Raw genomic sequence first — 26432 nt, 5'->3', positions numbered from 1 at the left:
CATCTGTCAACATCTTCACTGGTAAAGGCGTGCACGCCTTCTGGAGAAGTATTAGCAGAAGCAGTGGCACGAGGTCTGTTGTAAATTGGGTCAGAGCAATGACATTCCTCTTGAATTTCTGTGGGATAATCAATGATTCTGCTCTAATGAAACCATAAATCAGGAAGGATTTACATAAACTGAGTCTCACTTGGCACTTCAACAAATAGCAAGTAACGGATTTTGCATTAAATTATAAGACCTACCTAACAACCCTATCCGTTACCAATAAATGCATCCCTCTGAAAATTCCAGTCAATCTTTAGGTGTTTCTAAAGCGTCCTGGCTGCAAACATGCTTATTTCCAAAAGGCAGAAAAATCAGGGCAGATTTTCTGATGGCATCGTTAGCTACTCTTGGCTATCAACACACTACGTTTTCCTAGGAATTTTACCAAAATACAACTTTCTAAAGACCAGGCAGAGAAATCTCTGCATAAGCTGAACACTCCATGATAAAATATACAATATTTCTATAGATCAGAAGATGCTAGAGGAGAGGATCAACAAATTACAGGTTGCTACCTGTTCTTATAAATAAAATTTTATTTGAATAGCCACACCCATTTATTTACCCATTGTCTCTGCTACTTTTGCAAAACAGCTGAGTTGAATATTTACAACAGAAACCTTCTGGCCCACAAAGCCTAAAATGTTTACTTTGTGGCCCTTTACATTAAATATGTGCCAACTCTTATGCTAGAGAAAAACGAGAAAAAAGTGAAATATAAGGTAACCAGAGCTAAATCTGCTATGCTGTAGAAGCTTCAAAAGGAGCCAAAAAGGATCAACTCCACGGGTATTTGAGAATGTGAAGAAAGATGTGTGACAGGTATAGTTTCCAAAAAATAGATAGGAGTTTAACCAGATTTGTTTTGTAAGATTTTAAATGAATTTTAGATTCTCCTAATCCATGTAAATCTGCCAGGGCAAGACCTTTCAGAAATGAAGGGATAGTTGATCCACAATTTGAAGAGGACAAATTTTGGGAAAGGAGAAAATTCCAGGAAAAGGAAGCAAAACAATTTCTGCTCCAGAATGAATTAGCAATTAGGTGTTACTTAGCTAAAGCTTTTTTCCTTGCACGAAAGTAAAAAAGTTGCATATAATCCTATAAATAAGGATCCACTAGAAGTCCCTGTCTGCTAGATACAGGAATTGGTCCATGGGAAAGGCTCAACAGTCTGCTTGCCAATGCCACTCATGAGAAAAATGTAATAATGATAATGGTTATAATAACCATTATTGCAAGAACTATCATTCTTTTTATAGGAACTGTCACTTATGGAACATTTATCACATGCTAAGCATGATGCTAGGTACTTATGCATTTTTGCATTTAACCCTCCCAGCAGTCCTGTGAAACAGACAATTATTACCCTCAGGTTTAGAACTGCTCAGACTATGGCTGAGAAAGGTAAATAGGATATGCAAGTTTCCAAATAGCAGAGTTTTGCACCCATGTTACGATCTTCACATTATTCATTAAGCCCTCATGCCCCCCACCCTCATCCCAAGCACCGCTCCACCACCAAGCCCACTTACCTCGACAGACACTGCAGCACTGATTCTCTGGGAGAATGTGGTCCTTTTCTGAGCAGTTCAAAGGAGGGCATGCGTCTGTAATTTTTACTAAAACTCCACCCTGGAAGCCAAATAATCAGGAAACAAAAAAACATTCACATTTCTTAGTTGATGACACAGACATAAAATGCTCATTGTTAACAGCCTGCAGTGATAACAAGTTTCAATAAGTAATAGTACTTCTAGGAATTCCACAATAATGACAAAGTCGCAAATAGAACTTCCAGGATGACACTCCTGGAAGAGAAGGCACATTTCTTTTTCTAGGTCTACACAGCCCCAACTTCAACAAATAAGTTTCGAGTATCTTCTATGTAGCAGAAGGTCACTCTACAGTGGTATTGCTGGGAAGTTCACAATGGGCTGCTGAATGGGGGAGCCTTACTTTGTACGGTTTGCTGATTTCTGTGATATGAATACCGCGATGATGACCAATTTTGAATTACCAACATAGTATCACTGACTGGAGTCGGGAAGTTATGAACAATGAGCTCTCATAGGCTGCTATGAGGTAGTTTCAGTGCTCCTGGATCACACAAACCATTAATGCAAAGATAATTTAAGACCTCTTCCTTGCCCTTGAGGAGTTCCTAGTCTGGATACAGGAAGGAGGGGGGCAAAAAAAAACCCAAAACAAAACAAAAAAACTCTCTTAACCATTATGCAGTACAGTAAGTCCTAAAAAGGGTATGATGATGTATCATGGGAGAATGCTACTGCTTAAGTGGGAAGAAATTATAAGGAAGATGCCAAAGATGAATAAAGAAATGGGGAAGAGGAGACTTTCCTGGCAGAGGAAATAGACAAGAGCCAAGGTATCCAAGTACGAATGAACTGAATGGAGAGTTAGAGGAGTATTGGATTTCTCCCTATATGTAAGTAAAATCACTTACAATAGATTTTTAAATATTCACCTGATGAATCTTTAAGACCTCATTTCACCAAAGGTTGTCTTTGGTGGCATTACTAGCATCTGTATTTAGTTGTACTGTGAACTCTAAATATTAGTCCATTAATTACTATAAAAAAGGGTTTGAGAGTCTTTTATTTTATCTAAAATGTTTAGCTTTTCTCTCCTCTTCCTAAGAGGCTATTTAAGTCAACTAAGAAGCCAGCTTGAGAAAAGGAGTCTCACTTAAGACCAAAAGGTACTTCTCAAAATAAATGAGGGAATGGGATGGAGCTGGCTAGCCAGGAGAGATGGGGGCGATACAGAGGTTTCCATTTCTGAGACACTAGCATTCCAGTGGCCCCACGGTCCACTGGTTTCGCAGGAAACCATTTCATCAAGCACATCTACTCCTAACTATGAACCTAAACAAAACTCTAAACATCGGGGCGCCTGGGTGGCGCAGTCGGTTAAGCGTCCGACTTCAGCCAGGTCACGATCTCGCGGTCCGTGAGCTCGAGCCCCGCGTCGGGCTCTGGGCTGATGGCTCAGAGCCTGGAGCCTGTTTCCGATTCTGTGTCTGCCTCTCTCTCTGCCCCTCGCCCATTCATGCTCTGTCTCTCTCTGTCCCAAAAATAAATAAATGTTGAAAAAAAAATTAAAAAAAAACAAACTCTAAACATCAAATATAAATTTAATTTCTAAACGACTCATCCACCATTTGGAAAATTTGCACCATGGTTTCCTCTCCTGTCTCATTATTTTCAGCCCCAACAGTCCTGCTTCCGATATTCCTTGCAGTGTCTTCTTTTTGTCCTCCTTGCCATTCATTTTTCTATCTGTCCCAAGATATCCAGATCTCTTGCTTTTCTCCCATCTTAAAACGGGACTTAAGATGTGAGAATACAGCCTGGTACCTGTGCACCTTCACTCTCCATCACAGCTATGTTCCATTCTCATCCAGGCCATACTGGGGAGCGCACCTAACCTTGAGAGTGGCACTGGTCCTAGGCCAGGGTGCCTACCAGCTGTGCCTTAATTTCTGCAACAGGACACTGAACCAATAGACATTAATAACTTTATGATCAGCAGCATAAGCTTTCATGCACAGGAAAGCAAAATGCTTACTTACTGTTAATGCCTCTACAATATCTTTCAATACCAATGTATTTATTATCTACTGCCTCCTTGCAAAAGCAGGAGTGACAGAAACTGCTGAATCCCCTTTATGAATTCTGTGTACCCAACCCCCACCATCTGAATGCTTTTCTGCTAATGGCTCATCCTTGCCACCCTCAGATAGTATTCTGGGCATTGGCACCACTTTGACACACATAGAGCAGACAGAGTTACCCACAAGTTGTACATCCCCACTGCCACAGCCCAAAGCCAGGGAATGACAGGCATGGGAGGCTCTTTACCTCAAGGGGACACAATAGTTGGGGTCCAATTAGTACTCCAGCACCCCTCCTGGAACCAGGGTATTTGAGGCCTTTCAGCCCAAATCCCACCCTCGCTCAGTTCCTTGCCTTACCCCATTCTGCATCCTCCACACCCTTACTGGTTGCTTCTGAGAGCCCTACCTTGTTCTGAAATCCTTAGTTCAGGGTCTGCTTTTAGCGGAACTCAAATTGAGACAATAAGATAAGTTTCATTCTTGCTGTCAAAAAGGCAACTGTTTAAAACAATTATGTCTAGATGGTGAGATCCTGGGGCGATTTTCTTTTTCATCCTTGTAATTTTCCTCTATGTTCAAAATTTTTTATCTAGAGTGTATATTTGCTTTTGTAAAAATAATAATAATAATAATACTTAAAATGCCATGAAGACTTTTTTAATATAATCACTCACAAAAGTTTTTTTTTTTTATGAAAAGGGCTTGCCTTGGCTGATTAAATCAGACAATTCTAATCAACCTTTAACGTATTTAATGAGCAAGATCGTAATTTGAAATGTTTAAATAGAGACAAACCCCGTTGCATGATCTTGTAATAGTACGAACTGTGATTACAGTACCGAAAGTGCCACCACATCCATTAGTCCAGCCAGATAATTAGGCACAAAACCTTTTTTAACTTTATTTTTAAAACTATTTCTAGTGAGAAGTATCTGATAATTAACATTTTAAACCCTCCTGATTATGGTATGTTATTTTATGACCCCTAGAACTCTGTGTTGGTAGAAAAATACAATGCCTCCATTCTTTCTCATTTAGAGTGACACTCTCTAGGTCATTGGTCAAATATAAACACTTTCAAGTTCTTTACTAATCACTGTGCTTCAGCCTGAATTTCTAATAACAACTCACACCGTTAAGTCAAAAATTGTTGCTGGCCTGAAGAAATGTTGCAGGGCAGCAATAATTGGACAAAGTAAGCAAGACTACTAGAAGAGCTTATTCATCTTTAAAAAAAAAAAAAAAGTATGTTAACTTCTGAAAACACTTGGTGAAAATATTGGAAACAAGAGTTTGTTTCTTATCTAATTGGTGTTGCTAAGGTTTTAAAATGATCCTAGGAAAATGAAAATGAAAGGATCTCTAGGCAGCATTTTGTCAAATGGGGATCTGCACTTGAACCACAGAAGACCAAGAATTAATTACTTGCTCAGTTCTCCCAAGGACAGTACTTATATAGTACCAGTATAGACGCCTAGGAGAGACGTTAACTCTTTACATGCAACAGGTACCACTGGGCATCAGGGTTTAAATCTTAAGAAAGGCTGCCTGGGAGGGACTCAAAGCCTTGGCATCCTATGCCCATCACCTCCTCTACCTGCTGACAGCATCCATTAAATGTGTCCCAAGGCTGTTCTATGGCCAGTTATAAATACTACCCCATTCATCAAGAGAATCAATGAGCCATAGCCTCACCAACCTGGTATTCTCAGACAGACTAAAGAGTGATCATTCAATGCTTCTGGATCTAGCTTCTAAAATTCAGAAATGAGAATTATTTCCAAATAAGTCTAACACCATCAGGAGTGGCAGTAGAGAGGCTGAGAAAGGAACCTGTAAAGCCAGACCACACAGGTTTAAATCCAAGCTAGCTCACTGACTACCTATGTGACTGATCTTCTGTGCCTCAATTTTCTCATCTGTGAAATGGGAATAATCATAGCACCTACCTAGCAGGGTAATTATGAGTTTTATAGAAGATAGTATGTTTAAAATGCTTTAAAAGAAGTGTCTAAAAAATACTAAATGCTCAAGAAATATAGTTGTCAATGACCCTTTTCCATACACAAAGGAAACATTTAATAAATAACTGTAAAAAGAAATTGATGACTTTTTAAAAGATGAAATTACTCACGTGCACATATATACACACACATACCACGCATGCAAAGGGAATAACCTGTCTACCCCAACTTTTATAAACGGTAAAAATCTAAGCAAACAAAAGCAGTAAAAGACGAACCCAAGCAGACAGAGCATCTACAATGTGCTATTAGCAGTACTAAGTGCTATTCCAATAAGCTGGCATTTCAATCCAGGCCCACATCTTCCAGAGGTCTCCAAAGTTCTCTGCCTTGATCCTCTGACAAAAGATCGAGTCATAATTGGGACCCTTGCCAGAGTCACCTACTGTTTCTATATAAGAGATAAAGGGCATTGCTATCTCTAAGTGGCAACATAAAAAACAGATACTGGCGGGGGGGTGGGGGCCAGGGAGTGCCTGGGTGGCTCAGTTGGTTAAGTGTCCGACTTTGGCTCAGGTCATGATCTCACGGTCCAGTCCATGGGTTCGAGCCTTGCATTAGGCTCTGTGCTGACAGTTCAGAGCCTGGAGCCTGCTTTGGATTCTGTGTCTCCCTCTCTCTGCTCCTCTCCCACTCGCACTGTCTGCCTCTCTCTCTCTCTCTCTCTCTCTCTCTCTCTCTCTCTCTCTCAAAAATAAATATTTCTTTAAAAATTAAAAAACAAACAAACAAACTGGGATCATCAGCAGAGTGGGCGAAATTGCTTTTAATCATCCCAGCTGCCTCTAAAAAAAAAAGGTTTTAGAATCCAAATCATTTTCTCTCTCCTAGAAGTGAAACAATCAAGGCTTCTGGGTGGTTCAGGTGGTTGGGCATCTGACTCTTGATTTCAGCTCAAGTCATGATCCCAGGGTCATGGGATTGAGGCCATGTTGGGGTCCACACTGAGTATGGAGCCTGCTTGAGATTCTCTCTCCGTCTATCTCTCTCTGCCCCTCTCCTGCTCATGCACACTCTCCCAAAAAGAAAAAAAAAAAAAGTTAAACAATTTACAGAGAAAAGGACCTCTATCAATCTTATATTCAGAGAGGACATGTATGGTCATGTGGTATAAGAAGAGCTCACATTTACTGAGAACCTACTTTGTGCCAAACACTCTACCAAGTACTTCACGTGCTTTATCTCATTTAATCCACCCAACATCCTATGTGGTAATGTGCCAGCCTCAGGTTGGAGAAAACCCCACCGGCTCCCCCATGCCCAGGTCTGGTAGCTTGCCTTGCTGATTTGAGAGATCACAGAACCCTAGCTGCCACACCATCCCTGCCTCTGCTGCAGACTACGGAGCCTCAGGGCACAGCATCTACCGTTGCACAAAGACCACCACACCTACGTGCCCACCAGACTGTCTGGAGACACAGATCTCTGGCATTCCCAGTGCAGCCAAGAAAGTGGGAATGGGAAATACAATGGGAAAGTCTGAGGGTGTTAGCCCCTGGGGTAGAGTCTAGTCCCAGAGAGACAGAAAAGAGCCTTTCGTCCACCCACCTCCAACCAAGGCCCCCATAAAGAAATGTATTCAAGCTCCTTGAGAGCTTCTCCAGGTCTCTAAATGCCTCATTCTCCTCAATCTTTACAAAAGAGATTCCTTTCTTTTCCCCAGGGGTGTGATGAGAAGCACATGAACTAATGTAGTAGCAAGCACTTGTAAAGATGGCTATTGTGAGATGCAGTGGTTCCACTCAGCCTCTCTGGAGATGCCCCACAACCCCAGCTGTGCCTCCTCAGTGGAAGGTGGCTGCTCTGTAATGTACCACCTTGTATTTGTGCACCCTCCTTCCCTCCGTCTCTCACTCTTACATTCCTAGGATGGCTCCCACACTTTGTTCAAATATTACCTCCACAGAAAGGCCTTCTCAGACCACCCACACCTACCCAAAAGCTCTCTATCGTCTCAGCATGATTTGGCACTACACCATACACTTATTTAGTTCCTTATTATCGGTCTCTCTTACTAGACTGCAAGTTCTAGAAAAACAGGGACTTTGTTGTGTTTACCATTATATACCCAGAATTTGGTACCATGCTAGTATGCAGCAGCTGAGCACGGGAGGTTAGCTGACCGACTATTGAAGATCTATGCTTCTACACGTCTTATTTCAAGAAAGAGACAGACGAGGGCAGGCAGGAGACAGGCATTTTCTCACAATATATAAGACACTTGTGAGTAGAGATGGCACCATCCAGAGCTGGCATCACAAACTGATTTCCCCAAAACCAACTCAAAACCCTTTCCCAGGGCCACCTGCCAACCTCACTGACTTATGATAGTTGTTGGCTCCCTTTGCCTTCTCACATCCTTCAGTACTTTTTCCCAAGGCTCTATGTTCCACAGCTGATGACCACCCAGCCACACAATGACAGTGGATGGGACCTTCCCATCCCAGACAGCAGACCACCACTCAGACACCCACTCAGGCCAACATGTTCCACTCCAGATCCCTATCTAAGCCAATCTATCTATATGTTAATTCCCCCCAAGGGATGGGGAACGTAAGATTGAAACTTACTCTGCATTCACGGCAGCTCTTAGTTAAAATCCGCTGGCCTTCTGCAAGGACTTTTCCTCCATAGATACATTTTGCTGTAACAAAAACAGAAAAATGGGTCAGTCAGGCTATGCAACAAATTGACCTCCATGGAGCCATCCAACTTCAACAGATTCCACAGATTCTCTGATTCTAAACAACAGGAAACTGTTCCCATAAGTCATGGGAAGAGTGTCAGGACAACTACTGAGTCCCCATCAAATGGTCATCTTCATTACATTTGCCATGAGCCCATCAAACTCAGGATACACAACTATTTCAACGTCAGATCTGTCAAAGGAACTACAAAATGAAGTGATGTGGATAGAAGTCAAAACAAGGAAGAAGCGGTTGTCACATCACCATGGAGGATAATAGCAGTAGCTTTAATTCATACACTCCAGACATAAACAGCTGGGTAAAAGGAGACTCAGGTGCCATTCATCAGAACCTAAGCCGCCATGCAGAAGGACACCATTTTTTTTTCCTTGTCATCATGGGAAATGCATGTCCTCACATTCTATGTTCCTATGAAGTTCAGAAACTATTCAGAAATACAAGCCAAACCAATAAAGTACTTATCAATGCACTAGAGAGACTGCCTTTGGGAAGGTGAGCTCTATAGGTCACTAGGAAGGGCATGGAATAGACAGGCTCTGTAGCAAAGTTAAAAGCATAAATAGAACTCCCACCATTCAATTTAGATTCCCCTGAGACTCAGTCCTCAATTCAACTTGCTGACCCAACTTTAAGCCAGTGCAGAATATGTTAATTTGATCTGACCCTCATGTGTCTCCACCCAGTTCTCCAGCCACATCAAACTTTCCAGGAACAGGAAAGCAAAGGCCTGATGACTCCCTCTCCTGCACAGAGGAGGATCCTTCTACCCTAGTCCTCAGGAGAGGCAGAAGTGAAAACATGCCCTCTAAGACATCTCTACTACTCACTGTCTTACAAAAACCACCTTACCTCTCAGAGCCTCCATTTCTGCATCTGTTAAAAACAGGTTAATTACATTTGGTAGCTTCTTAGTTCTACAATCCTCCAACTCTCATGGAATGTTCAAGTATATACATACCTTCACAATCAACTTGTCTAACTCCCTCTTGTTAGCCACAGAAAGAGGAAAGCCCAGAGATTTGGTTATACTTATCATCATGATCCTGTAGTGGATATTGTGACATGCTACCCAGATCCCCCTCGATGGCCAAAGGACTCATTCCTGCAGCTGCTGGGACAACTGATGACCAACAGCTCAACTGAATAATGATCCAGGACTTGCCCTTGGTTGAAAGGAGCCACTTTATCCAAGCTCAAATGTTCTTTCTAGGGCAGCCCACATACAATGAGTGGTTGATGAAGGTAGGACAAAGTTCCGGCCCCTGGCCCCAACTAGGAATCTCTCTGAAAGGTCATTCCAGCTCCGGAACTCCCTGTAGGAATGACTGAAGTGTTTATTGTAACTGCATTACAGTTCAACCCCTTCATCTGGTCAATTCTGCTTCCTTCACTATCTCACTCCTACCCCCGAACCGATCCTGACAAAAGTTCCTAATAAAGGACACGCAAATCTCCATTTCAGAGTCTGCTTCCTGTTGGAACCAGACCTACAACCAGCCACACCAAACTTGAATCTGTTCTAGCCTAATATGTCCTTTCTGTGAATGGCACCATTATCTACCCCAGCACTTACACCCCACCATCTGGGGTCTTTCTATCCTCTCTTAATTGCAAATATGAGGCCATGCTTTAAAAATCACTATGGGTCACGAAAGACCCTCAGAATGTAGTCCAAATTCCTTAATTCAGCAAACAAAGCCATTCATGTAGCTTTTCCTTACTTCTCAAGTTTCACAGCTCCACAGCTCACCAATTTCTCTGCATTTACTCACCCTCCCAAATATTCAACTTCCACATATACCCCAGCCATGCTTTCCTTTGCTTCTACACATACTATTCTCCAGGAATAGGCAGCCTCATCCACCTTCCCCTGGAAAACCCCCACCCTCTACACCCATCAGTTGCAATGTAGGCCTGACACCCAGCACGAAGCTGTTCTTGATTTCCAGCACTGGTGAAGTGCCTTCACTTCGCCCTTGCATTGTACTCTGGACCTAGATCCAACATAGCACACCTCACATTTTCTCTCAGTTGCCCAATTCATTATACACATCTCCTGCTAGCTAAAACCTCCATGACGGCCTAGGTCTATTTCATCATTTTATCTCCAGCCCCAAGCTCAGTGCCTCTCTGGGCTTACTGTTAATAACAACAAATAATTTTAGAATTAATGTGCCTATAATTGATAGCAAAAACCAGTCAAAATTTCTGGTTCCCAAATAAGAATTCTTTCTGCTATTCAATGCCCTTTCAAACATTAAAAGCAAATACAAAAGTTCTGCTTTTGTTCCAGAACAAACACAAAAAATAGAGAGTTTTCTAAAAAAACCTCTCCTCCCTTCCTTCCAAAAGAAAATATTATTGGGGTGCCTGGGTGGCTCAGTCAGTTAAACATCCAACTTCTATTCAGGTCATGATCTTGCTGTCTGAGTATGAGCCCCGCGTCGGGCTCTGTGCTGACAGCTCAGAGCCTGGAGCCTGCTTTTGATTCTGTGTCTTCCTCTTGGGTTCTGTATCTCCCTCTCTCTCCGCCCGTCCCCAGCTCTGTCTCTCAGTCTCTCAAAAGTAAACAAACGTTAATTTAAAAAGAAAAAGTTATCCACAACCATCTTTTGTGCCTCAATTTTCTTGACCATGACTCACTGGTCCCAGTGATGATGTGGATTCCCCAATATACCTGCATGGGGAGACCGGACATCCACCAAGCGCCTGGAATTCCTGTCCAGGAAACCCCCACACTCCCAGATGCAGCTGCTGCCAGCCTGGCAATATGACTTATTTCAGAGTGACAGTTCTGCTAAATGCACTGCTGTCACATCTGCCATCTGCTTCTCGGCCCAGGCTTGGAAGCAAAGAAATCTTCCTCATTTTGCCCCTTGTCACCCACACATTTGCTCTTTAAGAAATTTGCCTGATTCCTCTCCGCTGGCAGGAGTTCTGGGGAGGAGTCTGTCTGCAGATAGGGACGTCTTACTGTTTACACTCATGCCACACACAGGGACATACCCATCTCTCAAATTCACCAGCGCCCCGTATAAAAATTAAATGTCCACTGAACTTTATGTCCTCATGCAGCAGGGTGCTTTGAGGGCTATGAGCGACATGGACACATGCCACGTGCCTCGGCCATTTGCAGCTTTGGCACTGGCGCGGGACGCATTTATGATTCCAGCGTCAACTGTCGACAAAATTATCTTAGGACAGCTTTCGGGATCACCACTCGAGGTCACAAGAATATCTGCTTTCTAACACTCACCCCCGTTTCTCCCACAGTACCCCTCCTTCTCTGCCACTGCCCTCCATACACCTAACATCAATCCTCATTATCTAACCTCTTGATCTACAGCCAAAGGGCTTATTTTTGATGTCTGAGGAAATTCAAGCAGAAGGTGAGTCAGGCTCCGGTGCCTTTGGCTGGGGCATTTGGGAGTCTGTTCCAACAGCTTTTGGTATGGGTAGAAATGTAAATGGATACCTGAAGTCCTTCATATCACACCGGGGACATGCAAACTAGGATATTTCACAGTGTATGACCATGAAATTGAAACCTGGCACCAACGCACACACTTCTCTGTGATGGCAGAAACAAATGGACTGGGGACTTAGAGAAATAGTTATTCAATTGTATCTTTTTGCGCCAGCAGATGCTGGGCCCTTCAAATTTGAGCCTCGTTTCTCCAGTGCAGTGATTGGACGCTTTTGCCGTTTGGGTGCACAATGAATAAACAATGCACAGGTGGGACTCGGCCCCCCTGTCCGATATGGAATTAGGCTGCTCTATCTTTATTTACGTACTTGTACCCTACACACACTCCAACCGTCCCTTGGCAATCAGTGGGTTCGAATATCAACATCGGCACTCTGTACTGCACCTTAAAGGAGACTGGCAGATCAGAAAGGCTGAATACCCAAGAATCCTTCCTGCCTCAGGGGGTTCATTCACAGACCTGGCTTCAGATACCACCTCTCTGAGCAAGATGCCCACATCACACTGGTTGTCCCTCAAGCATCTCCAACCCACACATGCCAAACAGAATGTATCACTTCCTGAGCTACTTCCACCTGTTTTAGTTCTGTTAATCACACTATGAGTCTCGCACAGGCTCTTGTTCAAAACCTGGCAACTTCCCCCTTACAGACACTCTGTCCCTGATTCATCGCTCTCAAATACATACATATATATATATATATATATATATATACACACACATATATATATACACACATATATATACAAATATATATATACACATACATATATATACACATACATATATATATATGTATGTGTATATATGTGTGTGTGTGTGTGTATAATGGAATACCTACTGTGTGCCTGGTCTTTTGGCCATCACTCACGTTCATCCCTTCCTTTTCCTCTCCCCAGGCAGTGCCTGCCTATCGGCCTCATCAAGTCTACCCAGAATATGCCTGAATCCCATGCCCAGCCGCCCTGCTTCCAGCTCTCCTGATGCAGTGGCCTTTGTAAATCGCTTTGATTATGTCACAACCTTGCCTCCAAATCTTGCTTCGGACTACAAAAACCAATGCAATGTTTGCTTCCTTGAGTTTGCACACAGGATTCTCTTTGTTAGGTGTGTTCTCACCCATCTTGTCTACACAGCAAACTCCTATCTGATAACACCCTCTTCAGCTGTTACTTACCCTGTGAAGCTTTTCTAATGCACACACATTTCTAATGGAGTCAATCCCTCCCCTCTCTGTGCTACCTCTGCTTCTTGTAGTGTGTGTGTTACACAATAGTCTGCCATAATGACATGATACATTTCCCTGGACAGCCGTGGAGAGGAGAGGAGTTAAGAGTTTCAAGCAGCTCTGGAGCCAGAGATCACGTAAGTGTTACTTTGTCTCCACCAAGGCTGAGAGACCTTGGATAAGTTACTTCTCTGTGCCTCAACTTCTCATCTATAAAATGGGGACAATAGTGGGGACTGTGACTTTGGGTCATTAGAAGGGCTCAACACAGTGTCTGACATGGAACAAATGATCCCCATGTGGGGGGTTGCTCCCGGAGGTAAGGACAGTATTGGGAGGGAATCTCGGTAAGAATGAATGCATGAATTCAATGATACAATTATCCTCACCAATCCTCAACCCACCCTTGCAACTTTATTCTACTTGTCACTTACGGAAACCCTGTTCCCAAACAGACTCCCTCTCCGTCATCCTTCCTCTCTCCCATAGGATACTTCTCCAATCCATCTACCAAAAGAACACCTTACAGGACACCACTGTTTGGAGACTGACTTGGTAGGTCAGAGTGGGGCCCCAGGAATGAGCTCCTGAACATCCACAACCAAGGAATGTACCAGGCTCTCCTGAGTCTTTCCTGATGCCTCCAAAAGAGAGAGAAGAACAGGGTAGCATCAGGACCCAAAACCTCCACTACGAAAGCTGCCTTGCTCTTGAAGACAGAAAGAGTGTTTTGGCCTTTTGATCAAAACAGAAGGACAAAGCACTTTTCTCAAGCAATGAACTGAGACCCTATTTCCAAACAGACACCCCCATCGGTAAGCACTGCAGCTCCTGAGGCCATGACAGCTACATGAACACTTAATAAGTCAGCTGCCAAAACAATTTGCTTTTACATATTCAAGCCCCTTTTATTTCAGCCAGATCCTCACCTTTCCTCAGAGTTTCCAGAATCCTGCTCCACCCAAACCCAGAGAGTAGGTTAGGAAACTTTATCTGAAAGGGACAACCTAAGTAAATATTCTCCATCCTTTTTCTGATAGGCAGGTATTGGAAACTTCTAGAAATTCTGTTGACTAGTGTTGGCACTCTGCTTGACCAATCCTCGTTCTCCTCTCCTCCACCCGACTGCTCAACCCACCAACTGTCATCAGCTAGAAGCCTAAAAAGGTTTAGCTTGGTTCCCCTTCCTCCAGGGAGCACCCCGAGCCTATTTCTGATGACCCCTGAGCCCCCTCAGCACTGTCCCACAAGCCATCATTCTGTGTTCTAACAGTGCCCCAGCCACACGCCTAACAGGACGACACTGAGAATTCTAGATACCCTAAGTCACCTAATCTGAAAGTGAGCCCTCTGAGGCAGAGAGGGCTCCTTCACCACTGCTCCAGGGACCGGCCCGAGGGAACTGCCCAGTGTGTATTTCAATTAAAAACTAAGAAGAAATGGGGCGCCTGGGTGGCTCAGTTGGTTAAACATCCAACTTTGGCTCAGGTCATGATCTCCCGGTCCATGAGTTCGAGCCCCACTTCAGGCTCTGAGCTGAGAGCTCAGAGCCTGGAGCCTGTTGCAGATTCTGTGTCTCCCTCTCTCTCTCTGCCCCTCCCCCCTTCTCAAAAATAAACATTAAAACATAAAAAATAAAAGACTATGAAGGAATGAAAACCCTCTATGCCAGAGGTTCTTAACCTTTTAATTACCAGAGGTGCTGTGTATCATGTTTGGTTTTTTTCATTTTGTTTTTTTTTTAAACTAGTGTTCATGATTTGTATTGCCATTTTGTTAAACTACAATCAAACTGCCAATCATAGCTGCTGAAAAAATTAGTACTACGTAGCTAAATTGCTATGAATTCCAAACAAAAGGATTGTTTTGTTTTAGTTAGCCTGCCTATCAGCATGTTGGTAAAGTTGGGTAACTTTCTAAAGTATTTTTCAAAGTTTAAAAACTCTCAAATTAATTGGAATCAAGAAAAGAGACTACCTTCCCCACACACGCTTCTACTGAGGGGATAATGCGGGGCCCACTGATTCTACTCTGGAGACCTGCATGTTAATATACAATACAAAAATATGTTTTCTATACAAAACACATTTCTGAAGAGTAATTGATAATAGTGAAAAGTGGGAAATCTAGATATCCAATGATTGGGGAATGGTTAAGCAAGTCATGCAAGCAACAGCCCAACATTGGAATGACATGAAGCTAATTAAAATGAAGTTTATACAGTGTTCTTTAAAGCACAGGGATACACTTAAGTGATAATAGTAAGTCAACGAAGTGGGATAAAAATTATCTGCACAGTAAGATCTCAACCACACATAAGATGGGAAGAAAAAAATGAAATTCACTGAAATTTCAAGACTGACTATTTTCAAATGGTGGTATCATGAGATTTCTCCATCATCTTTATTCTTCTCTGTGATTTCAAATGTTACACAATAAATACATTGCTTTTATAATTAGAAAATCAAAAGGTTAAAACACCAAACAGCCGAAGGACCCATCTACTCCCATGTCCAACCACTTCCACGAGACTGTATTCACAGATCTATCCAAAAAACTCAAAATAATAGACTAAAAGTATGTCATATTTTTAAACAAATTCCCAGTAGTGTTTCACCCTCACCCTCTGCTGTTATACAGAATATCAAAATTGAAAAAAAAAGAATCCATACCTACCTAAATTTCCCTCACGGGAGCAAAGTATCATTTTAGCATCTTGGCACCTAAGCTACCTGTATGGCCAGACAAGACTTCCAAAAGTGCTCAAAATAAAAAGAAAATCCCTCTTTTTAGATTAACTCCAAGGACCACCTTCCACAGTAATAGGTATACTGTGCCAACCATAAAGAGGAAGAATATTGCAAAGTCCCTTTTGAAAAAAGTGCAAGAAAGGTTTGGGCTGCTGTAACCAAACCAGCTATCCCCACCTCCACTGTCAAATTAGGAGACAGGCTGTTCTTGGCAAAAAGCTAGACCACTATGTTTTGAAGACCCATGATACTGGTATTTTTAATAGAGAAACAACCGTGAGTGTTACCCAGAGGATGCCACGCATCTAACCTAAACTCTTGCTACGGAAGACCCTATAGTTGGATGAAAAGACAATGGGCCTTTCAGTCAGGCATCACTAGTTACACATTTCACCGCTGTCACTTACCAAGCTTGCAGCCTTGGTTAAGTTAACCTCCCTAAGCTTCCTGTGAAACAGGAGTAATAATCCTCACCCAAAAAGACTGCAGTAAGGAGTCAATAAGCTAACAGAATTGAAGCATCTACATAGTAACTGGCAAATACCAAGCATTCTAAATGACAGCTTTTACTCTTACTGCTGGTCTCCAGGCTCATTTCACTATTTCATCTGAAATAAGTGACCTTGGCAAAACAGTAAGAATTTTTAAATCCTTTAACTTGGACAAATCAACTTTGAAGGAATCTGTGTCAATATTTTAACTGAAGTTGATCCCAAAATTTCTAACAAGGCATTTCAGTAACAGGAAATCTGGCCAAGACCTCAGAAAGCCTAAACATCGAATCTGGCCCTCAACTTCACCATTCAGAATGAGAGAGACCAGAGGTGCCTGTGTGGCTCAGTTGGTTAATCATCTGACTGGGGCCCAAGTCATGATCTCACAGTTCATGGGTTCAAGCCCCATGCTGGGCTCTATGCTGACACCTCAGAGCCTGGAGCCTGTTTTGAATTCTGTGTCTCCCTCTCTCTCTGCCCTTCCCCACTCATGCTCGCTCACTCTCTCAAAAATAAACAAAATTTTTAAAAATAAAAAAAAAAAAGAATGAGAGAGACAAAATCGTGTGGAGCTTTGCAGTTGTGACTTTACAGATCAACACAACCCATTACCAGTTGTTTGACCCTAGACAAGTACTGAATCTTAATCCCTTCAAATATCAGTTCCTTCTACAGAGAATGGGAAGAATAGTAATTAGAGTTGATATGAGGATTAAAAAAGAAAAAAAGCCTATGTAAAGTATCTGCACATCACAGCTGATTAAAATATAGAAGCTCTTCTTGTCATACATATAGTATCAACTTCTGGTACTTCATGGGATCAATGTTCATCAGCTACACAGGACCACTCCGACCCTCAGTCAGTACTTACGTCGGCAGACCTTACAACACTGGCCAGCAATGTGCACGGGGAGGGAGTCTGGGGAGCAATTGAGAGGGGGACAGGACATCCTTCGACATTCGACAGCACCACTCTGAGGAAGGAAGGACAGGGAAAGGAATCTCAGAAGTGCCCTTTCAAAGTTCCCTTTGTGGAAGAAGCTCACATCTCATCCCAGAAACCTCATCAGGGAAAGAGAAGCAGTGGGAGGAATTGCCAGTCTACTCCAAGATCACAAATGAAGTATTTTCTCCAACCCAAATGAATCTGTGCCACCTCAATTACTTTTCTGATATACATCACTGGCTTCATTCCATCTGCCCGTGTGGGCTAAGCAGATTAGGCAGAAAACAAAAGCCTATTTTTACAAGAACATAAATGACACCTTTTGCAGACCCTGTCAATCATTGTGGAGGCTCTAACAATCCATTATGTATTTTCCCAAACAGTGGCATTCTTCAGATATTTATCAAATAATTTCAACTGCACAGAGTTTACATACTAATTTTGGGGGTACTCATGAATTCTCTAAAACAGATGGAGTATACAAATGACAGATACCCTGAAAGTCAGGGCAGTCTTGTAAGTCTCTGAAACAGATGAAGGACACCTTCTAAAATATAATAAAAACATCTAGAAACTAATTATACTCTCCTCTTAAATTTTTTTCTAGCACAGAAAAGTTGTGAAGTTGTGAACGACTAAAAAGCTAGGCTGCTTGAAAATCAGAGTCCCTTCCTCCCTTTGATAATCTAATCCTCAAACTCCAAACAGTAAGTTTGTTAGCAACAACATTAGATTGTACTAGACTGTGTTGTCAAATAGAAGCACACTGTAATTTCCAAGTATTTGTATAGGACATGACACTTTTCCAGGTTCCCTTCAAAATTGTTCAGATTGCTAAGTAGAAGCTTAGAAAAAAGATCATACATACTTCTCAGAGTCGGCATTAGATAGTACAAGACCAGATTACACAATCACTAGTGAAAATGCTCCCTTAAAACGGTATTTTTTTTACAAAGAGGCTTACTTTGCATGTGCAGTTCCTGCAGTGATCGCCATCAACCCAGGAGTCTTGGTCTCTATAGAGAAGTCCACTCACTTGACACGTCTTCTCACAATGACAGTTTTCCAATTGATTAAGTCTCGTCTCTGCGTAATTTAACTGCAAAGAAGAATAACTTGGTGTAATTTCTTTATTTCAGTTGCATTGTCCTAACAAAGCTAATAGCGACAAGAAAAATACAAGCCAAGTAGGAGAAAGAAAAAATGCTCAGAGCAGCTGACTTACTCTTAGCCAGATTTTTTTTTTTTTAAACATGAGGTGGAATCATTCTAAATTGAAGACATATTGGCTACTATGGTCTGATGAGTACCAAATGAGACATTAAACTGTATCTCAGGGACCTCATGGGTGTACATAAACATATGTGTTTTCAGCTCAAGCCCACACAGAAACACTCATAATGAATGTATTCTCAAGGACTCATTATAATGTTTACCGGAGATCTAATCAGGAACTCCGATGCACTTACATGAATCTCCCATCATTTTCTCCGTGTTCACACACTAGAGTGTCAGTTTTTAGGCTGGGAAATCACTGCTTCCTCTCTTATGAGAAATTACTGGGAGCTGGGGCAAGGAAAAGGGAAATTCATATAAGGATCTAGTTTCTCCCCAGCCCAGGATCCCCCAGGACGAACATCCAAGGAATCCACGTTGGTGTTCAAAGGTGAAGACAGGCAACCAAACCCCCAGGTGAGGTTGGGATTCTGTAGAAAAACTTTTTTTCATTTTCCTAGGTCACCCAACTATTACCAGCAATCACAGAATCTTAGAATCTCTGATCCGAAAATAGTTTTCAAGCTTGAACGTCATGACAAGTAACCCCTTGCAGTGATTCACCAGCCTCTCTTTGCGCATCTACAGTGGCAGGACGTTATCTTTCAAAACCTTTTTTGGGTTAGCTCTGGATGCTTGAAACATCTTTTCTTGGTGTGAACTATGAAATCTCTCCTCGCTTTTTCTGTTTGACCTAGTTTTGCTCCGTAACTTGTCCTAAGCAATCTACTCTCTTCAAACATTTGAGGTTATCCTGTCTTCACACCTGCTCTTGACCACATGCAGCACCACCAGGTTCACTGAAGAGCTCATCATGAGAAGAGTCCAATCCTCTTTTGATCACTTTCCATGCAGCCTACTCCAGTTGCCTTCAAACATATGGTACGAAAAAATTGAACTTTGGTATAATCTCACACATACTCAAGTGGAACTCAATCTGATAGCATTATTACCATTTCCCCCTTTTCTTTAGAGACTACCTTGATTGCAAAACAAACGCTACTTTTGTACTCCCTTCAGCAGCATATATACTAAAACAAACACTACATCCTAAAATTTCAAGTAGTTTCTCTTTTCCTTCTCAACCATACTTACACCTCCATGTCTTGAGTATTTTCCCTATATAGATGATCGTGCCAATCTCTGAGCCAAGTAAGACCGTTTCAAGCCAGTATTTTAGATATAATGGTTGAACCTGGATAATAACGACTCCCAACATCTTTCTGTACTAATTATGGTTCCATTCCATAGATGCTCCTCTCATTTACTCCCACCAGCACCACTGAGCACTACTCTCTACAAATGGAATCGAAATGGAATTCCAAACTTTGTTGTTGTCATTTACTTCATTCTCCTTCTCCAAAATTTTAGAATCTCTCAAGAAAACTTGTTCCTTCTGCCTTTTGTAGGCAGTTCCAATGGGCAGGGAAAAAAGCAAATAGGATGCTAGACAAATTGCATGCACCAAAATCACCCCTGAAGAAACAGAGCTAACTATGCCTGAAATACTAGCTTCCTGTGACCCCTCCAGTATACACAATCTTCCAAAAATTCAGATTACATTTATATCTCTAGCCTAATTAGAGTTTCTGGAATCTATCATAATTAAGCTCTTTGGGAATTCTTTAGGAAACACATTAAATACACTTCTTAGAGTTTGGTGAGGTCAAGTGAGTAAAACCACATATAGGTGAGAGATAATAAGAAATGACAACTTATCACACATCACCTTTACTTCATTTCTAAAGCCCCCATAGTTCCTACAAAAGGCAGTGATTGATGGATGACTTGGGGTTGAAAAAGTGTTCAGCTAGACCTGCATCCTTACTAAAACTGGCTGAGAATGGGTTATCTGTGAGAAGAAATGAGCCTCACTCTGAAAACCTGGAACAATCTAGTGCCTGTATCACTGCAAGAAACTTCTTAAAGACTAAATAACCCAAAAGGAAATTCTGTGACTGCTCAAGTTTCCTGAACACCCAGTAATGTGCCTAAAGGCAGTATTGTCAATTTCCCATACTGTCCAACAAAACTGAGCTATGCTCACCTACAAAAGTCAGTACCAAGAAAACCTTGGTTTTAATATAATGGAAGCTATTCTCAGGGCAAATGCTTCCCTTCTGAACTCTGTCTTTGCTTTTCTAACATATTTAGACTTTTTGACAACACTGAAGAGCCCTTATCTCTATAATAAGAGTGCAGGAGACAGACACAAAAGCAAAGACTAATAAGGCAAAAAGCTAATTTTTCAAAGGCATTTAACTTTACCTTCCTTTCCCCCAACCCTGCTAAATACTGGAACAATAGAGTAGAAAACAACTCTGAATCAAAAAATGAATTACAATTTCTGTCACTGGTATTAGCATGCTGAATTTACACAAAGTCATTTTCAAAAGCTATTTCCACACTACCTGCCATTTTCTCCAAGAATGTCTACAGATCCAAAATAGATCCAGTAGCAAATCCACATCTCTATTCAGTCTTACCTTTGTTCATGCATTTATCTAAGCAACCATGGACAGAATCATTTATTCTTAACTCTGCACATTCACAGACAGACATCAGAGGTCTTTTTCACGTAAGAGGTCAGTGAATGGATCGGAGTACATTAGTCGCGCTTTTTTTTTTCTTTGAAATACTATTTGGCATTTGTTAAATGGAAGGGAAAAATATTTCACTGTGTTAAACGTTTAAGCTTCACTAAAAAAATAATCACTATTGAGTTTCTCAAAACAATGAAAACCTCAAAATTAAATATGTTACAAGCTGAAATGCTATTCCAAGTGTTGCTTGGTTTGCATAAACAGATTTGCCAAAGACTGAAACAGAAGTAATCAAGAAATTCCCAGTCTCCAGTGTTCTCTTCTTCCTGAGCTTGGAGGCTGAATGTGATTCCAGCACAGGTGGGATGCAAGAAAGAGCAAGCTACAATATTCCTGGCCCAGCAATGGGGTAGCCCCAGAGGAAGCCAGGGACTGGTGGTCTCTCATGGATGGCTTAGGGAAAATGACAGAAGACAGCTTCCCTGTACCTTCTCTACCTGGAAAAAGGTTAATCCTGCCAGAATGCCAGAATTTTTCAAGAGGGCTCTTACGTACCCTGACATATTACCTGAAAGTGCATACAAGCTGCTCCCATGATATGGTCCGTATTCAGCAAGGTCGTGGTCATTCTCAAGCACCACCACCCCCCCGCAATGAAAAAAGAAAGAGCAAGTCCTCTGGGGCAGACCACTGGGCAGACCCCTGGGCTGATCTGGTGTCTGCATCTTTTTGATGTGATTATGGTTACCAACTCCTGTCCAGCTTGTGCACTGGGCTTCCTCTCTGGTAGGATTCCATGGCTCCTACTAGCACACAAGTGTAAAGACTTTCTGCTTTCCAAGACCTCCTGGCACCTACCTCTAGACCAGGACCCCAACGGCAACTTGTGGCTTTTGCCAGGCTTAGTGATGCCAAGCCACTGGGAAAGGTGTACATTTTCTTAAGGGCCATCTTCCCCTCATGGCTGCCTATTTCTATCTAGGTTTAATAATACAAAATGAACAGCTACAGCTTACTGAATGCCTATTGTGTGCCATACACAAAAGCAGGCCTTCAAATCTCACTTGCCTGGACTCATGGGATCATTACAAAATCAAAAATAATTGTCACCATTTTACCTACAGGGAACCAGCAACTGGAGAAACGTCAATGAGCCCCCAAGCACCCACCTTGATGGCTACATAGGATGCAGGGAAGAGGAGTTAGGGAACAGGGTCTGCCCATGCTGGGATGTCTTAAAGGAAACTCCTACATGAAGATGCGACCCCAAAGGCCTGTATCCTCAGTTTAAGAGTAAACAAAAAGGAGACAAGGCTTCCACGAGGCACAGAAAGAAGACCTTCCTGTTCAGACATTGGCACAGGCAAGAGGGAAAGATCTTCTGTGAGAATTCTTCAAGAATTATTTGATGAGAGTTCACCTGGCCCATCCTAGGTTTGCAGTTTGATTCTGAGCAGACTTTAAGATCTGAAAACCTTTAAGGAGATCATGTAATGTAAGGTGGCCCTGGATGGTCCTGGCACACACCAGGACTCAAAATGTCACGGATTCCCAGGGAAAGCAATCAACTGTAACCAAAAGAGTGAGTTCAGGGGCTTTGTTCTTGCCCTGACCTTCCCCCTCCAAAAGCTACTATACGCTCTATGTGCATGTTTCACTGCCAAGTTACATTCTGAATACACATTCCTCTCTTCCACTTGCCCATTGTTCTCACTGATCCCTCCATCCCCAAACTCCCTCTCTCCATTAGTCATTCCTTCTTTATATCTTGTTTCTCTTTCCAGTCCTCCCTTTTCCAACTGCATCAGTTATGATGCAGCTTTCAGAATTTGAGTTTGAATCCCAGTTCTGCCATCCGTTGTCTTGGGGAAAGTCACAGAACATTCCTGGAACTCAGTCTTCTCATCTGGGAAGGGGGCTAATAAATCAATCCCAGTTCACAGGACTGTTGTGAGGTTTAAAGTGACAGGGAATATAAAACATTTAAGCATTACATCTAACACATAGCAAATACTCAATAAATATTACCTAGTACGACTGACTTTCCAGCTTCTTCCAAATCAGGGGTTGACAAATTAGGGCCCATGAACTAAACCTGGCCCACCCTTCCTTTTCATATGGCCTGCGAACTAAGAATGATTTTTACATTTTTCAATGGTTGCATTTTAAGTGATTCAACAAGTATATACATAATATTTTCTATTTTGCCTCTTGGCCTGAAAAGCCTAAAATCAACTAGCTAACCCTTTGCAGAAAAAGTTTACCAGCTCTCCTCTTATCGATTATTACACATTCCAAAATTCTGCAGTGAAAATGGAAGTCCTCGGTTTTCTAATTATAATTCTATTCATGGTTTGGAAGAAACAGACTTCTAAATCTTCCAAAGTGCCAGAGGCGGGGTTTAGAAGGTGGGTGAAACCATTTTCTGCTTGCAATTGCCCACAATTAGATATCTCCAGCCTCACAAACGCCCATTTTACATAATACTGTTTGGAGGTCAGAGCTCAATGTGGCTCCTAGATAACATATGGCTAAAAAGGGAAAAATGACATCCCCTGCAAAAGGAAAGAACAAGAAAGAAAGGGGCATCGTTGAAGCTGGGAAACCACAATCACCTGAGACTGAGTGGCGTATTTCTCATTCCAAAAATTTGGTGGCAAGCTAAAATATAATTAATGCTATTGTGATCAAGCTGCTCCAGACAATATAAAATACAAGCCTCTATATACCACAAGCTGGGAAGGCAAATAATTGGCTGCAATTCGCATTTCCACTGTATGCTGAAGTGAAAAGTGCATGTTTCAGCTCTCAAGTCCCAGGTTCTCTTACGAAAGTGTTCTGTCTCTCCTTTCCAGACAAAAGGGGACTTAGCCAAAAACCTAGTTTGAAAGAGAAACCTGATCTTCAGCAGCACAACCATCGGGTCCAAAACAGCCCTACCCCCCTGCCCGAACACTTACCTACCCACCAGTTTTTGTTTTTTTTTTCCCCTGTGCCATGGTTGATGGCTGGGAGCAGTCATAGCCACTGGTGCAACAAGATTAATGTATCATTTTCACGGTTATTAAAATTCTTCCTTTTGCAGAGCATAATAATGTCTCTTAAGCCCAGCCTAATTCTTTCTTCACCCTAGGCCAGGACTTAGGTCCACAACTGATTGGTATCATAACAACGGCACTAGCCGCATTTTCTATTTATTCAGTGCCTTTCTCCACAAGGCTCAGGGCTTTTCATTATGAGTCTAAACGTTATATATTAAAGCCCATAATAATTTACATTTTTGTGTCCGCCACTCAATATGAACAGCTTCTGGGAGAGAAATAATGTCTTGCTCATTATTGCCTCCTTTGTGCCTGACGCAGTACCTGGCAAATAACAGATCCTTGAAAGATGCCTGTGAAGTGGATGATCCATTGCAAACACTCACAATTATAAAACCGAATGTGTGAGAAGGCAAACTTTGCCTCCTCCACTATTTAACTCAGGACCAGTCCCGAAATGAATCACATCTTAGAAATGTGATATAACGCCTTCTGGTGACAATCATCTGTTGCTAACAATGGCTCTTTTGTCCCTTCTGATTATTGGCAATTATTCTGACATCTAAAATGCATTAGCTTATGAGCAGCAGTACCTCTGACCATATATCATCTCAGTGTTACTAGTTTGATGGCCAGCACACAAATTCCTTTTCCTCTCCCAGGGCCTCTTTCTTCCAAACATTCTTCAAGTAAACATCTTGATGCAGCCTAATAGTATCAAAGAGCTAAACGGTTATGTTCACTATAGGTAGCCTTATTTCAAGTAAGAATAAACCATTTCCACAGTAACATACTGCAAATGCCAAGGCTAAAAATGTTTCCATTATAGCATATCACTGGAAATTCCAGATAGGATGGAGAAAGAAATGAAACATCACAAGTGAAATTTAGATACCTACTTTTGCAGTCATCTTGGCCAAAAGCTCTTGCAAATCCATTATTCCTTGCACCAGGCTTAAGAAATCACTGCAAGTTGGACAAGCTCAATAGAGAAAATATAAGAAATGTTGATAAAGTGCTAATACAATAAAGAAATTTTTACAACAGTAGTTGCTTGGCTATGTCCAAGGCTTTTTGCTTTTCTGGTTAAGTATTACATTGCAACTGGAGTGAAATCACCCCGGATTTCAGGTCTACATCTTTTCCTTTTATTAAGGAGAAGAAAGAAAGGAACTGGAAAAAAGAACTGTTAACTGAAAAGGCAATGGGAAATTTTTAAATTGAAATTAAGTCCTCATTGTTACTGAGATACGACTGAAAAAATGTGAATTGTTGTAACAGTGGAGAAAGTAAACTCACATCTAAGCCCAGCTATTTAAATCATTGTTTACTATAAATACTAGCATATTAAACCTATCTTCCTCTATCTACAGAACCCCAACTGCTAATGTACTTTTTCTTACCTTCAAATGGTAATCCTATCAACACAAGCTTTTTTAAAACTTCAAAGACACAGAACTATATAATATAGACAATAACTTACCTCCCTATTCCCACTACCTCAGAAGTCAACATTTTTTACACTTTGTGTGACATGTTTATTATCAGTGAGTTATATAATATTAAAAATTCATAAATGCTTCAAGCTGCTACTTACTGCGATTTAGGTTCGGACATTGAGTTATGTATCCATTTGGCATAAAGATGATTTTCCCATCTTGGATGATTCCCTTGATAACAGAAGAGAGAGGTGGTGATCAAGATTATAGTTACCAGTTCCAATGGCCGCTGTGCAGTCACATGCACATGATTTTTTACAACACTGCTATCTTCATTCAAAAGGTAAGTCTCCCTTAGTCCACAATGAACTACTACTCCAAACCATCCTCCTCCAGACATCTTGGAAACTACATTCATCTTGAGAAAGCTGTCATTAGTTGCCACGAGTTGTTGCTAATGACATTACAACACTAAGGATCTACCAGTGACTGTTCTTAAACTATTAGACAAGGGGACCTGGGTGGCCCAGTCAGTTAAGCATCCAACTCTTGATTTTGGCTCAGGTCATGATCTCGTGGTCCATGGGATCCAGCCTCAGGTCAGGCTCCGCACTGACAACACTGGGCTTGCTTGGGATTCTTTCTCTCCCTCTCTCTCTCTGCCCCTCCCTCACTCAATCAAAATAAATAAGACATTAAAAAAAAAAAAAAAAACTATTGAACCAAAAAGGCACTGATGCAATAAAAATTCCTCCAAAACCTTAGTCCTTCTGGAACATTAAATTTTGCTGACTTAGAGGATTTTTTT

At 41.7% G+C, this 26432-nt stretch overlaps 1 protein-coding gene across 3 annotated transcripts in view; it reads right to left on the bottom strand.

Annotated features, from left to right (window-relative positions):
• Positions 1–26432, bottom strand: part of NELL1 (neural EGFL like 1) — an 896605-nt gene that overhangs the window by 672458 nt on the left and 197715 nt on the right. For all 3 annotated transcript variants that reach the window (XM_047071414.1, XM_047071415.1, XM_047071416.1), the window contains 6 exons: positions 25783–25855; positions 25085–25167; positions 18291–18425; positions 17252–17354; positions 8283–8356; positions 1584–1683 (listed from right to left, as the gene is read on the bottom strand). In XM_047071414.1, the coding sequence (XP_046927370.1) occupies positions 1584–1683; positions 8283–8356; positions 17252–17354; positions 18291–18425; positions 25085–25167; positions 25783–25855 (568 nt within the window). The remainder of the gene's footprint in view (positions 1–1583; positions 1684–8282; positions 8357–17251; positions 17355–18290; positions 18426–25084; positions 25168–25782; positions 25856–26432) is intronic.

Source organism: Lynx rufus, unplaced genomic scaffold (genome assembly GCF_022079265.1).
Source record: "Lynx rufus isolate CCGP_SWC_20201006 ecotype Redwood Valley unplaced genomic scaffold, mLynRuf1.p SCAF_9, whole genome shotgun sequence".
NCBI classification, from domain to species: Eukaryota; Metazoa; Chordata; class Mammalia; order Carnivora; family Felidae; genus Lynx; species Lynx rufus.
This window is presented reverse-complemented; position numbering and strand designations above follow the sequence as displayed.